General features: G+C 44.2%; 1 protein-coding gene across 1 annotated transcript in view; it reads right to left on the bottom strand.

The window, feature by feature from the left end:
• Nucleotides 1-15,222, bottom strand: part of LOC126281547 (AP-3 complex subunit beta-2) — a 223,057-nt gene that overhangs the window by 145,601 nt on the left and 62,234 nt on the right. Inside the window, exon 4 of the mRNA XM_049980608.1 lies at nt 4,076-4,236. Within this exon, the coding sequence (XP_049836565.1) occupies nt 4,076-4,236 (161 nt within the window). The remainder of the gene's footprint in view (nt 1-4,075; nt 4,237-15,222) is intronic.

Below are 15,222 nucleotides of genomic sequence, written 5' to 3'. Positions count from 1 at the left end.
TGTGATCCATGCAATCCAGGGAGGCAATGCCTTGTACATATGCAAATCTGTGATGCTTCAATGTCTGAGGGGTTCCCGATCCCGTAGGTGAACGGCAGGTACATGGCACCCTGCTCACTTCTTTATACGTGTCAGGCCTAGTCTGAGGACTACTGAAGGGATTTTGATACTGTCTTGGAATTCCCGGGATCAATATCTTGCTAGCATCAATATTGGTAACAGGAAAAATTCTTGGTTCCCAGTACAGATGTACTATATACAAGACCAAACAATTAAGTTTGTATGGAACCCTCAGTGCGTGAGTCCTACTGGCACTTAGCCACTTATTTTTATAGTTCTTGTGATGTCACCAGTCATGCTCAGAATCCTCTTGGAAATTCCCATTAGTACCTATTTTCCACTACACTGTGCCATGTTAAACAAGTCCTTTTTCTTGGCAGTACAATAAAAATATGCCAGGTTTAAATCATGCAGGTAAATTCTGTCAGGAAGCTAAATACAGAGTTCTAAGTGCTAAAACAACATCAAAGAAAACAAGAAGCTACTACTGTTGAGAAATATTAGTTAAGCATCAGGAAACAGCATAGGAAAAAGTCATTTGCAATGAGCCATGCATGGCTCAAATACTTGATGGTAGACAAAAACATTCTTTATGGCTTTGAAACATAATATTTTAAAAAATACTAAAAAATCTCCTGAAGGGACAAGGTGATGCAATGCAGTCTTCACAAACAAAAAGAATCAAGAAATAAACATTGAGGAAGATAATCAAGGAAGCAAGGAAATGATCACTCTGAACATGCAGAGAGACAGTTCTTTCATTATAAGCAGCATGAGATGAAAAATGCCAGGGTAAATGCTTGACTAAGACAACAGCTTCAGTACATTATGACAACAATAGTATGAAAAGGATGGTTGCTACTCACCATATAAAGGAGATGCCAAGTCACAGACAGACAGAAAAAACACTGTCGGGAAGTGAGCTTTCAGCCAACAAGGCCTTTGTCGGAAATGGAAAAAAGCACGCACACACACACACACACACACACACACACACACACACACACACACACACGTGCGCAGACACATGCGCACTTGGAAATGCAACTCTCACACACATGACCAGATTATGAGCAGCAGTACATGATGGGAGAGGCAACCACATTGGGTAAGGAGGATGCTGGGGTGGAGAGAGGGAGGGATAGCATTATATGGGTGAGGGGCAGTAAACTGCTACTTGTGGAAGCATGCAGGAACAAGGTGGAGTGAGGGTAGAGCAGCTAGGTGCAGTTTTGAGATTAGATGAAGGGCACGGAAGAGGGGCAGGTAGCAGAAAAGGAGAGAAGTAAAAAGACTAGATGTGTGGATGGAATAGAGGGCCATGTGGTGCTGGTATGGGAACAGGGAATGGGCTAGATGGTTAAGGACAATGACTAACGAAGGTTGAGGCCAGGTGGGTTACAGGAACATAGGATATACTGACGGCAGAGTTCCATCTGTGCACTTCAGAAAAGCTGGTGTTGGTGAGCGACATCCAGTGGATCCTTCCCATCAGGCTGTGAAACAGTCATTGAAATGAAGAACATTGTGTCGAGCGACATGCTCAGCAACAGGGTGGTCCAGTTGTTTCTTGGTCACAGTTTGTCAACCTGTAGTCATTCATGCACACAGCCAGCTTGTTGGTTGTCATGCCCACCTAGAACGCAGCACAATGATTGCAGCTTACCTTGTAAATCACATGGCTGGTTTCACAGGTAACCCTGCCTTGGATGGGATAGGTGATGTTTGTGACCGGACTGGAGTAGGTGGTTGTGGGAGGATGTATGTGACAGGTCTTGCACCTTGGTCTACTACAGAGATATGAGCCATGAGGTAAGGGGTTGGGAGCACAAGTTGTGTCAGGATGGACGAGGATATTGTGTAGGTTCGATGGGCAGCGGAATACCTCTGTGGGATGGGTGGGAAGGATAGTGGGTAGTACATTCCTCATTTCAGAGCACAAGGAAAGGTAGTCAAAACCCTGGCAGAGAACATAATTCAGTTGCTTCAGTCCTGGGTGGTACTGAGTCACGAGAGGATTGCTCACTATTGTTTGGTCAGACGGTACTACTTTGAAATGTGGCAGGTGACTGTAAAGAATGCTCCTTTCTGGCCGGACTGTGGAACTTTGGGAAGTGGTGGGTATCTTGAATGATAAAGCCTGGGAGATCTGTTTTTGAAAAAGGTTTGGAGGTAATTACAGTCTGTGGTGGCCTCAGTGAGACCCTCAGTATACTTCGAGATGAACTGCTCGTCATTAGAGATGCGATGGCTGTCGAATCTGTAGTGATGAGCAGTCCCTCTCTAAATATACAGATGGTCTCACTGAGTGCCTCACAGACTGTAATTACCCTAAAAACCTTCTACAAAAACAGATCTCCCAGGCTTTATCATTCAAGATACCCACCACTTCCCAAAGTTCCACTGTCCGGCCAGAAAGGAGCATTCTCCTCATGACTCAATTCCACCTAGGACTAGCAGCTGAATTTTCCACGAGGGTTCCGACTACATCTCATCATGCTCTGAAATGAGAAATGTCCTTCCTAGCCCTCTCTCAGTGTTATTCCATTGTCCACTGGACCTACAAAATATGCTTGTCCATCCCAACACAACCCCTGTTCCCAACTCCTTGCCTTATGGCTCATGTCCCAGTAACAGATCTAGATGCAAGACCTGTCTCATACACCCTCCCACCACCACCTTCTCCATTTCGGTCACAAACATCACCTATCTCATCCCAGTTTGAAAAACTGTGGCCCTGAAAAACTGGACCACCCTGTTGATGAGCATGCCACTCAACATGACGTTCTTCATTTCAATGAGTGCTTCATGGTGTGTGCCATCTGGATCCTCCCCACCAAGACCAGTTTTTCTTAACTGCACAGGTGGGGACTCTCCCTGCAATATACCCTAAGTTCCTGTAACGCTCCTGACCTCAACTTTCATTAGTCATTCCAGCATCACACGGTCCTCTGTGTTCCAGCACCACATGGCCTTCTATTCCACCGACACATCCAGTCTTTTTACTTCTCTCCTTTTCTGTACCTGCCCCTTTCCCCCGTCCTCCATCTAACCTCACAACTGCACCTAGCTACCCTCTCTCCACATTGTCTCTGCTCACTCCCACAAGCAGCAGATTACATCCCCCATCCCTACCCTGATATGCCTCCCCCTCCTCACCCCAGGCTCCTCTTTCCTTCCAACCACCACCACCGCCACCATCCGGTTCCCTTTTGCATCATACACTGCTGCTTGCAGTCTGGCTTCAGCTGCCAAAGATCTTGGTCATGTGTGTGTGAAGTGCATTTGAGTGCAGGGGGGGGGAGATACTGCACACGCTGTGTGTGTGTGAGTGTGTGTGTGTGTGTCTGTGTGTGTGTGTGTGTGTGTGTGTGTGTGTGTGTGTGTGTGTGTGTGTGTTATAGTTTCGACAAAGGCTTTGTTGGCCGAAAGCTCGCTTTCCAAAAGTATTTTCGTTGTGCCTATCTGTGACAGCATCTCCATTATATGAACCTTTTCGTAACATTGTTACAGTCCATCCTGGAGTTTCCATTGTGGTATATTATGATAACTGAGAACTACTACTCCGTCACAGAAACAATGTATTGAACAAGAAAATCTACTTTTATGTAGTTAGTGAGAAATTAGCCATAATTACAATACGGGTCATTACACAATACTTTTTCGAAGCAAACTTAAAAAAGCTGGGTTGCTTTGCATTTCTCTCTGTCAATATTATTCATTGTTCTCATGTCTACATTATTTTTCTCATAATTCTAATGATGCACACACAGTTCTTACAAATACTAACATGGATGGAAGGAGGGGGGGGGGGGGGGGGGGAACACACTTCCGCAAAAGTGGCAGCATTCATCCTTGAGTATGGCAAAATAGTATGGTTTTAGCACACCTGTGATTATTAAAAAATGAAATGCAAAGTGAAGACAGAAGTTAGTATTATGCATGCATTACACACAGTTTCACAGGCAAACGTTAACGGAAGACTATTATTTACCAGTTCTTAATTTTAATTTACCTGTACAGTTTGGGAATGGCATGAGCTGCAGTCTTTCTTACATATGGAGACATATCTGAAGCAGAGTCCTTTATTGCCAACATAACAATTGGTACAATCATTGGCACTCTAATGCTTGACAACACTCTCAGTGCACTGGCCCGTATCAGCTGGTTTGGATCCTACAACAGAAACTGTATTGATTTTCTGAAAATATTGAAGGAAATGTGCTGTGCGGGAAAATCAAAGATCCCCAATTAAACTGGATATGAAACTGTTGTTTTCTGAATGTGTTGGCTACAGGTGCTCTCATTTCATTTTTTGCCTAAATATGACATGTGCCAGAAAATTGTAAAAGAATTCTGTGTCCATGTTGCACGTCGCATATTTCTAGAGAAGAAGAAACTACCATATTCTGAAACAAGTACAAAAATGGTAACAGCTCTGCTTAATTATTTCATACCAAGGACAATATGTACATTAATAAGCTGATTATTAAAAGAATCTACCTTTCTAGAAACAACCCCCAGGCTGTGGCTAAGCCATGTCTCCACAATATCCTTTCTTCCAGGAGTGCTAGTTCTGCAAGGTTCGCAGGAGAGGTTCTGTGATGTTTGGAAGGCAGGAGACAAGGTATTGGCAGAGTTAAAGCTGTGAGGATGGGGCGTGAGTCATGCTTGGGTAGCTCAGTTGGTAGAGCACTTGCCCGCGAAAGGCAAAGGTCCCGATTTCAAGTCTCGGTCCGGCACACAGTTTTAATCTTCCAGGAAGTTTCATAATCTACCTTTATTTTCACTTATGCTTTACTTATTCATATCATCTCCTCAAAGCACCTCCAAGAGATGTAGCCGAAGTCAATAAACTTAAAACTTTTTGTTGCTAGTTGTTGGAGTCTTCAGTTCGAAGTCTGATTTGATGCCGCTCTTCACAACAATTTATCTTGTGTAAGTACACTACTGGCCATTAAAATTGCTACACCAAGAACAAATGCAGATGATAAATGGGTATTCATTGGACAAATATATTATACTAGAACTGGCATGTAATTACATTTTCACGCAATTTGGGTGCACAGGTCCTCAGAAATCAGTACCCAAAACAACCACCTCTGGCCGTAATAACGGTCTTGATACGCCTTGGCATTGAGTCAAATAGAGCTTGGATGGCACGTACAGGTACAGCTGCCCATGCAGCTTCAACACGATACTACAGGTCGTCATGAGCAGTGACTGGCTTATTGTGACAAGCCAGTGGCTCGACCATCATTGACCAGATGTTTTCATTTGGTGAGAGATGTAGAGAATGTGCTGGCCAGGGTAGCAGTCGAACATTTTCTGAATCCAGAAAGGCCCGTACAGGACTAGCAACATGTGGTCATGCATTAGCCTGCTGAAATGTGGGGTTTCGCAGGAATCGAATGAAGGGTGAGCCACGGGTCTTAATACATCAGAAATGTAACGTCCACTGTTCAAAGTGCCGTCAATGCGAACAAGAGGTGACTAAGATGTGTAACCAATGGCACCCCATACCATTACACCGGGTGATATGCCAGTATGGTGATGACGAATAAATGCTTCCAATGTGCAATCACCGCGATGTTGCCCAACACGGATGCAACCATCATGATGCTGTAAACAGCACCTGGAATCACCCGAAAAAATGACGTTTTGCCATTCGTACACCCAAGTTCGTCGTCGAGTAAACCATTGCAGGTGCTCCTGTCTGTGATGTAGCATTAAGGGTAACCGCAGCCATGGTCTCTGAGCTGATAGTCCATGCTGCTGCAAAAATCGTCGAACTGCTAGTGCAGATGGTTGTTGTCTTGCAAACGTCCCCACCTGTTGACTCAGGGATCGAGACATGGCTGCACGATCCGTTACAGCCATGCGGATAAGATGCCTGTCATCTCAACTGCTAGTGATATGAGGCCGTAGGGATCCAGCAGGGTGTTCCATATTACCCTCCTGAACCCACCGATTCCATATTCTGCTAACAATCAAAGTCGGAAACGTGATGGTACGCATTTCTCCTCCTTACACAAGGAATCACAACAACATTTCACCAAGCAATGCCGGTCAACTGCTGTTTGTGTATGAGAAATCGGTTGGAAACTTTCCTCATGTCAGCACGTTGTAGGTGTCACCACTGGTGCCAACCTTGTGTGAATGCTCTGAAAAGCTAATCATTTGCATATCACAGCATCTTCTTCCTGTCAGTTAAATTTTGCGTCTGTAGCACGTCATCTTCATGGTGTAGCAATTTTAATGGCCAGTAGTGCATCCAATAATGAAGTTAAAACATACTCAGTGAAAGGCATAAAAGGTGAGACCAAATCTAAAAACTGAAAAAAAAGAGCATCCTTTCCATGGGGGAGTGGTCATAAGATTCCAGATTGAGACAACCTGAAGAGAGGTCGCAACCACAACCATCCTGCCCCTGTTCCAGGAGTAAAAAAAAAAAAAACTTATATCTAGAAATAAAAACCACTTTCCCAGAAGAAACTGAGGACCAGTTCAACCATCTGTTAATCATCTGCTAACATTAAAATTAAGGAATCTGCAAGACTATACGTAGCACAAAGGGCTAAAAGAAAGGGACATTCCACCAATATCTGGGATACTGTTAGTCTGGCTCCACAACCACATTGTGGGTGTGGTTCACTGTGCAGGAGCAAAAAATGGGTGAGCCTGGTATGGCCAATGCGTAGACGGCATAGAACAGTGGAATTCTGCTCAGAGGAGCAGAAGGAACAGTGCCAAACTGCAGTGGTCTCCTTGATTCTGCAGAATTTATTACTGTGAGCAGTAGCTCACCAGATGTCATTCACTTTGCAAAGAGAGATTTGAAAGACATCTGCATACCTGCAGCTGCAATCATGAAACCATGAAAGGAAATCGGAGGGGGGATACGTATCTGCTCCTCTAGCCAAACAGTCAGCCAGTTCATTTCCTGGGATGACCACGTGACTTGCGACCCAGAGAAAGACAACTGAGCAGGCGGCATGGCCAAGGGAAGAGAGAAGGTCATGGATAGCAGAGACCAGAGGGTGATGAGAGTAGCATCAATCGACAGCCTGCAGGCTGCTCACCGAGTCAGTGCAAATTGAAACACTGTGGCGAGGGGGCCTGAGAAACAAAATGGAGTGCTCTGTCACTAAATGACGTTCTAAGCCAGTAGGAGATGTGAAAGCATATCCCACCTTATCTATTGTCTTAGAACCATCAGTGTTGAAGATGCAGAGGCCCATCAGATATTGCCTCTGAGCCAGTGCTCGGCAGATGCTACCGATTGGAAGCTGCACCAGATACAAAAATTGTCTACGTACAATGCCAGGGTAACTATAGACCCAACAGAGGTTATTAGTCCATTGATGGCTATGAGGAAGAGTGTGATACTTAACCCCGTGGAATATCATTCTGAAACCGAGGGGTGCTTAGTGAAGTGCCAACTTGAACCCGGAAGAGCAGGTGAGATAAAAACTCATACATAAAAATCGGAAGGGGGCCCCAGAAGCCGAAGTCATGGAGGGTAACTAAAATGCGATGGCGCCAAGCTGTGTCGTATGCCTTACATAAGTCAAATAATACCGCGACAAGCTGCCTGCAGTTGGTAAAAGTCTGTTTCCAACCTGAGTATGGTCAATTGGAGATCATCCTTTCCAGAAGCCACACTGATACGGGGACAAAAGGTCGCGAGGTTCGAGTACCCAATGTAATCTGAAGCTAACCATCCTCTCGAGCAGTTAACAAAGTACATTAGCTTGGCTAATCGGGTGGTAGCTGCCAACAGATGTTGGGCTCTTCCTGGGCTTAAGGACTATACTGTCTTGCCAGCACAATGGAACAGCACCTGTGAGTCAAATGTGGTTGAAGACATTGCCTCTGGCGAGCGTTCAAACATTGGATCATCTGGTTGTGGATGGAATCCGGGCATGGAGCTGCGTCATGTGAAGAGGTAAGAGCCAGCAAGAATTCCCATTCAGTGAAAGGTTCATTACAGGATTCAGCATGGTGCAGGATGAAACACAGCAGGGTCTGTTCAACTCAACATTTTTGTTGGAGAGAGGTAGCAAGATAGGAAGAGGATGCCAATGCCCCCACAAAGTGTTTCATGAAGTGTTCTGGATCAGTGCACAGAGATCTTTAGAGATTAAGAGCCTGGACAGCTGACAGTCATTGGTGGCACAGAAGGCTATGGAGCTTGGACCAAACCTGTGGTGAAGAGGTCTATGACCCAAAGGAGGAAACATAGCACTTTTTACTCTGTTTAATGCGGTAACGAGCCTTAGAACAGAGATGCTTAAAAAGGGAGGAGGCTGGTTTGTGCCACAAAGATCGTCATGGGATAACCAATGTAGGGAAGCCACAAGAGCTGGCGAGGACATCGTGAGATTGATAGCAGTAAAGTTGCCGTGAGTGGCACTGAAGTGGGTAGGGGAGCCATCATTGAGGAGACAAAAATCAAAGTCTGTAACAAGTTGGTCAATTAGGAGACCCCTACCCATTGAAGTGGAACTCCCGCACAGTGGGTGGTGGGCACTGAAGTCCCCGAGGAGGAGAAACAGGAGCAAGAGTTGCTGTATTAAGGTGGACAGCTCAACACAAGGAAGTGGCCTACCTGGAAGAATGTAGACAATGCAAAAGGTGATAGCCAGAACCGTTTGCACTCTGACCACTATTGCCTCCAGGTTGATACAAAGAGGGACCCTATTCTCATCACGGAAGTGCGTTTCTTGAAGACCAAGACAGAACGCACAATGGGGGGAAACAAGATGTATTTCTGGTAGGTGATGATAGTGTCTCTTCCAATTACACTGGATGATCATGTGGTGAGGGTCCAGGTTAAGACATAAAGAAGCTGAGAGGTCATTTCATTCGGTAGTGGTTGACACTGACAAGGATGGGGTGACATCTGTAGATAAGATGTCAGGCTCAGGTTGCGAGGGTGGAGATGGCACCTCTGGGGGCACCAGGGTGGCCTTGTCTTGGGACTATGAGTTTCTTCTTCTCTTTTGGAGGTGCAGGAGGACAGGGGCACAGAGGGAGTACAGGTGTCTGCACAACCCAGAACCGAAAGAGAGCAGGAGGCCCTGGGGCGCACAGATGGTGCATATCGTGGCCAAGTTGTGGCAGAAGGCTTCCAGCCTCAGAGATGCCCAGGAGAGGGGTCCCATGGCAGAGCCCCATCACTGACAGGTGTCCAAGAAGAAGAATGGGGAACTGCATGGGAGAGGGGAGAGGGGGATTGGGCTGCGGCTGGAGTAAGGAAGAGGCAGGAGGGGGAAAGGATGTAACAACGACAAAAGTTGAAGAAAGTGACACTGAATGGAATCTCTCGAATTTTTTGCGAGCCTCAACATAAGACAGGTGATCCAGAGACATTTACTCTTGGATCTTCTTTTCTCTCCTGTATGCTGGGCAATCGGGTGAATGAGGGGAGTGGCAGTCATGACAACTGACACACACAGGTGGCGGAATACACGGGCTTCCCTCAAGAAGTAGGTGTCCACAGTCACCAGACAGAGGGTCCGCTGTACAGCGAGAAGACATATGCCCAAAACCCAAACACTGAAAGAGCCTCATGGGTGTGGGACATATGGTTTCACGCCGCATCTGTAGCACATATCCTCGACCTTCTCTGGGAGGTGCCCCCTCAAAAGCCAGAATGAAGGTGCCGGTATCGGTGCGGCTGTCTTGTTGACCCTTTTGCACGTGTCTAACATAATGAACCCCACATCACTCCAGATTAGCCCGGAGTTCATCAGTTTGCAGGATGAGATCCTTATGAAAAATCATTCCCTGGACCATATTCAGAGAGTGGTGAGAGGTAATAGACACTGGAATTACCAAGATAATCATTAGCGTGAAGAACTGCAGATTAGGCAGCAGAAGAAGCTTTGATCAACAGGGAGCCTGCCCGCATCTTACTGAGATACTTCACATCACCAAACTTGTCCTCGATATTTTCCACAAAAAACAATGGCTTTGTGGCAGTGAATGTGTCCACATACATCCTAGCACAGCAGGGAAAGTGTTTCATTCGAAAACGGCAAGCCTAGCCCTCTCCCTATGGTGTAGCCAGGGTAGGTAAGGCTGCCAGGTCATAAGAAGTAGCATTCAATGATCCTTCACCATTTGAAGAGACAGCCTTTTGAGAATGGCCAGATTTTTGCAGCTTGATACGCTTCATGCACCAAGCATCCACCCTGATATCACCCACACCGATCAGGGGCTCTCCCCATGGGCACAATGCAGCCACAGCAAGGGCTGCCCTGGCATGGCGGTCATTGCCAAGAGGTCCAATGCTCCAGGAAGACAAGCAACCACTCCTTGTCATATATGGGGAGTGAACAGCTCAGGTATCAGTAGTGTGATCCTGTGTTGTAAGGGGTTCAGCCAGATAAGTACATAACAGCCCAACCATATGGACTGGCTACACGTGCTGGTGACCTAGCAGAGAAAGGGGGGGAGGGGGGGGGGGACTACAGCAGGGGAGAAAGAGGGGACACAAGGGGGAGAGGAATCCATGCTGTAGATGCTAGGGAGGGATTTCTTCCCCAAATGGCTCACACTAAAACCAGAAAATTTAGAAGCGAGGACAACAGGAAGAAGGAACAAAACTGCAAGTAATACAAAGAATCAGGTGGATAGCCAGGTCAATATAAATCAGAACACCCATGAAGGGAAAGAGGCAGCAACAGGGAAGGAGTGAGGATAGGGAGGGAGGGGCAGGGTGGAGAAAATGCAGCTGGAAAGGAAGAATGGACTGCAATAGCTCAGGGCCCCGTGTGCACCGCCACATACTCACGAAAGAACTGTGAGCCCCCTAGGGGCGGGAGGGGGGCAATGGATATTAGTCACTCACAATTACACACATAAGGGAAGGACAAAAAAAAGTATTTGGCTAATTTGCAGTATCCTTATCATGTCATCGAGATGATTTCTCCAGTAAATGTTAAAGTACAGTTCCACCTAAAACGTCTACTGTCCACGTAAGTAAGGTTAAACCTCTTAGAGGAATGGTACGTGCATTGCCACAAGTTCTGTCAACGGAGGCAGTGTGCAAAAAAGTAAAAAAAAAGTTGGAAAACATACCAGTAGACAAGAAAGATGTGCGTAGTGTACGCTAATGCGTACATTGAGGTCATGTGGCAAATACTAGTATTTGTTTAGCTGAGTTGTGTCTACGAGTTGTTTAATGTTTATGTTTTTCCATTCTTGTTTGAGTGTGTTCTGAATTTGTGTTAGTTACCATAGATTGTTAGAGTTGTATATTTGTTGCATGTTATTTCTTAGTTGTTCTGCTGTATATACACCTTTCCAAAGGGGAGAGGGAATGGTGGAAGTTCCTTTCCTACGGTGGCAGATCACCAGTAACAATCACACTCATTGTAGTAATACTGATGCTGCTGCTGCACATCATCAACGGAGAGTAATACATACAGTCCAATTCAACTGTTAGAAGCAGGTGTGTTATTTTATCAACAATTGGGTATGTTACTGACCAGTCATCAACAGACATTAAGATTAACCATGGATGTGTCAAGAGTTAAGAAACTAAGTTCCCAAACTGCAGGAGGCATTCACAGAATTGTATTGGGAAGTGCTGAGTAAAAAAATTCTCATTGAGGTGCATGGTGAATATCAGCCACTGAGGCTATCATATGGAAAATTGAGAGCTTACCTGATGCAAATCACTAAGATTGGACCACATACGTTAGTTCATAGGAAAAGAGAGTGGTTGGATGCAGGAAGAAAAATCTTTAAACAGTGTTTGCAATAAAAGATAACGAAGTTATCCAGGAGCTGAATGACATGATTAGGCAAGTGCAAATGCTGGTGGAATCTACCAAAACCATAATAAGGTGGAGTACCATGTAACTGTCAAGTTTAGAGCAAGACATTCTGAATACCACCAAAGTGGTATGAGAGTTAACCACGGAGTTAGCCCAAGACACACAGGATATAATGAAGACAGTGAACAGTGATTTGGGGAAAATACAAAAAAAAAAAAAAAACAACTGAATTTACTTGACAGTGAAATAATGTTAGCCAGACTCCTAGGAGTCTTAGCAGATAGACTCATCAAACCCAAGAATTGGGGTGGGATCCTTACAGGAAGCAGTCCACTATGCTGTAAATAGACAACTGAGTTCGTTATTACTGCCACCACAATTCCTGATAGGATTGCGGCTAGCAGAAAAAGAATTTCCTGTGGAGCTACGACATGTGACAGAAGTGTTGGAAAATAGCTTAGCAATGTTTTGCCACATAGCAACTGTGGAAGTAACTACAGACAGAATGAAGTTGTATGTACTGACCCACTCACCAGGAATGAACACACAGTATCCATGTTATACAGTTCATCCTTATTGAGCAAGATGGGCAGCAGAGGGAAATGGGTACAAATAAAGATGTGAGGGCTTTTAATAATTACTGAGCCTGGAGAAGATCATGCTCTTAAATCACTTACAACTCTACAAGTGTTTGAAGGAGAATATCACCTGTTTGTCCAGGCAGAGAAGTCTAAACTGATGTACACACATGCGAAGTGCAACTGTTCTGGGGAAACAAAGGCAATGGAAAATCAGACAGAAATGCTGGCATCACAGCCTCATTTTGAAAAGGATGGAATGCATTGGATACGCTCAGTTTTTGCACCATAAACTGTGATCATAAATGGGAAAACTCAAGGTACGGTAAAGCTCAAGTTACGCAGTAGTGCTATTTTGGTGAATGGCACAGCTTGTGAGATAGGCAGGACAAACTCTCACCTTTTTAAGTTATACTGACAGGAATGACTGTATTCCAGCTAACTCCCTCACATTGTATTGCCCAGAGATACCACTGGAAGTACTGCCAATGTAAAGTCAATCCCACCTTAACAACACTTTGAATCCTGATTACAAATTTCGATGTGGCAAATGTTGCCACATATTCACCAATATCAAGAGAACCAAAGCCAAAATGTGATACATAAGCATTATGACCATTATTCTAGTCATGTTTCTGATAGCAATTTGCATACCTTTCTTTTATCTAAGACATAGAAGTATCCATCCGCCAGACTTACTGCCACATCAGACATCAAAGTCTTTCACTAACATAACACGAGAAACTTGTAAAGATGAAAATAAGGATAGTGCAGCATAAATGTAATAAAGCTTCTGCAAAGTGAAACTTAATAATAATGAAGCAGAATTAAGGCAAAGAGATAATCCCTGTAAGTGAGCTCTCATGAGCAACAACACTGGTGCAATGGGAATGCTGTGAGTAGACCTATTAAACTGGAGCAGTGGATAATAATCAAAGGCAAAAATCAGGACACCACAGAATAATTTTATTGCAAAAATTACACATTTAAATTTAAAATTTTAAAAATTTCTACCAGGGGAGCTCAGAATAGAGAAGATTAGTGTTGGGCCAGTGTGCCAATCAGAATGTAAACAAAGCATACCACAAATGTAACACATGACAGAACATAAGTCAAGTGTTGTGATACAACCTCACAGTGAGGCAGACAGAAATGCAAACACTGCTGTGCTACATACCAAGGCACTGTGAGATAATGCTACATAACTTCACCGCCTGAGTGCCACAACAAAATCAAATGCAGGCAGAAAGAACTGACCTTGGTGCCCCATAATAATTACTGAATTACCACAGTAAAGCACAGAACGCTGTCGGATCTGATAAACATGGGCAAATGCATTCATACACCCAGAGGCACAGGCTCAGCTCTGTAAATAGCAAGGCTTCCGAGGTTCGAGAACACATTCCATGGTTCTGCTATTCTGTCCATATGCTACAACCTGAGAGAATGACAGTCTATTGAGTTTCAGAGAAACCACAACAAGCTGATTGATGATGGCCAGCCTCCTACCTGCTTGCTGAGTTCAACACTGAGATGCAGTCACCTTGATGCTGTGATCTACCACTGCTGCCTACTGGGTCACTGTGGATGAGATGATTAACGTGTGACAAGCAAAACTACACTACAGGTCATCATGGATGGTTTACAAGCTGCCATCTCCACACTGACCAGGCGTAGTGCATCTGTACATTCTCCTGGCCGACTTGGTCAATCCATGGTTGATGCCCAGGGCCTAGTCTTCACAACAGACAACATGCTGGACCTCATAACTGTCATCACCTGGTGTACAGCGAGCTTTCATTGAAAGCACCAAGGTGGACGTCACACTGTGGCATTGCTAGTGGTGTGGGCCAGGCATATTCCCAGTGTGAGGGAAATTATAAAATGGAAATATTGCTGGGAATATTTCTTTGGCCCAGGAAGATTCCCAAAAATTGGGAATTTATGAAAATTTTCAGATTTGGAATATTTCAACACTTATTAACAGTTAAAGAACCTTAAAACATACATATATGTTAATCCAAGATTTATCATTCCATGCATTAATTTCCTTGCAAATTCCATGGAAAACATTCTTAACTGTAAGTCTGGCTCAAAAAAAGGGTAAAATAAAAAAAATTGCTAGGCCTACTATTTTTAGGCAAGTTGAAACTCCAAATTTCTCCAATGAAAGCCCGTTGTGCACCAGGCGATGACAGTTGAATGAGGACCAGTATGTTGTCTGGAGACATAATTCTCAACTGGCTGTCATCTGTAGTTTCTCTCTCTCTCTCTCTCTCTCTCTCTCTCTCTCTCTCTCTCTCTCTTTCCCTCCCCCTCTCCCCCCCCCCAAACGAATGACTAGAGGTGTTTCAATTTCAGAATTCAAAGACTCCATTCCCTGCGATGAATTATGATTTATAAATTTATTTTCTGAAATATAGCCATCACTTTCACTTTTAGAATTGTTAATTAATATTTTACTATGTACTGTGTCAATAAAATCACTTGCATTTTCAAGTAAATCATAAATCTCGGCCAGTTTATTCGCATAATTTTTCCCCAAAATGCCATTTTCAATGACTAATGTTTACAAAATTCACACGAGTTTAAAATAAACTTTACAGCCTAAAATATCTGTTACTTTGGCAGAAAACTTAAGAAACTGAATAAAAAAAATTCCCTGAGTATTTTAGTAACTTTAGTTACTCACTAGATGGCATATCTATATTATAAACTCCGTTTTTCTAAAGGTTGATTATTTCGACATTGGCAGTTCTAGGAAACATTAAAGTTGTAAATTTCGGTGCTTGGCA

Source organism: Schistocerca gregaria, chromosome 7 (genome assembly GCF_023897955.1).
Source record: "Schistocerca gregaria isolate iqSchGreg1 chromosome 7, iqSchGreg1.2, whole genome shotgun sequence".
Classification (NCBI taxonomy): Eukaryota; Metazoa; Arthropoda; class Insecta; order Orthoptera; family Acrididae; genus Schistocerca; species Schistocerca gregaria.
This window is presented reverse-complemented; position numbering and strand designations above follow the sequence as displayed.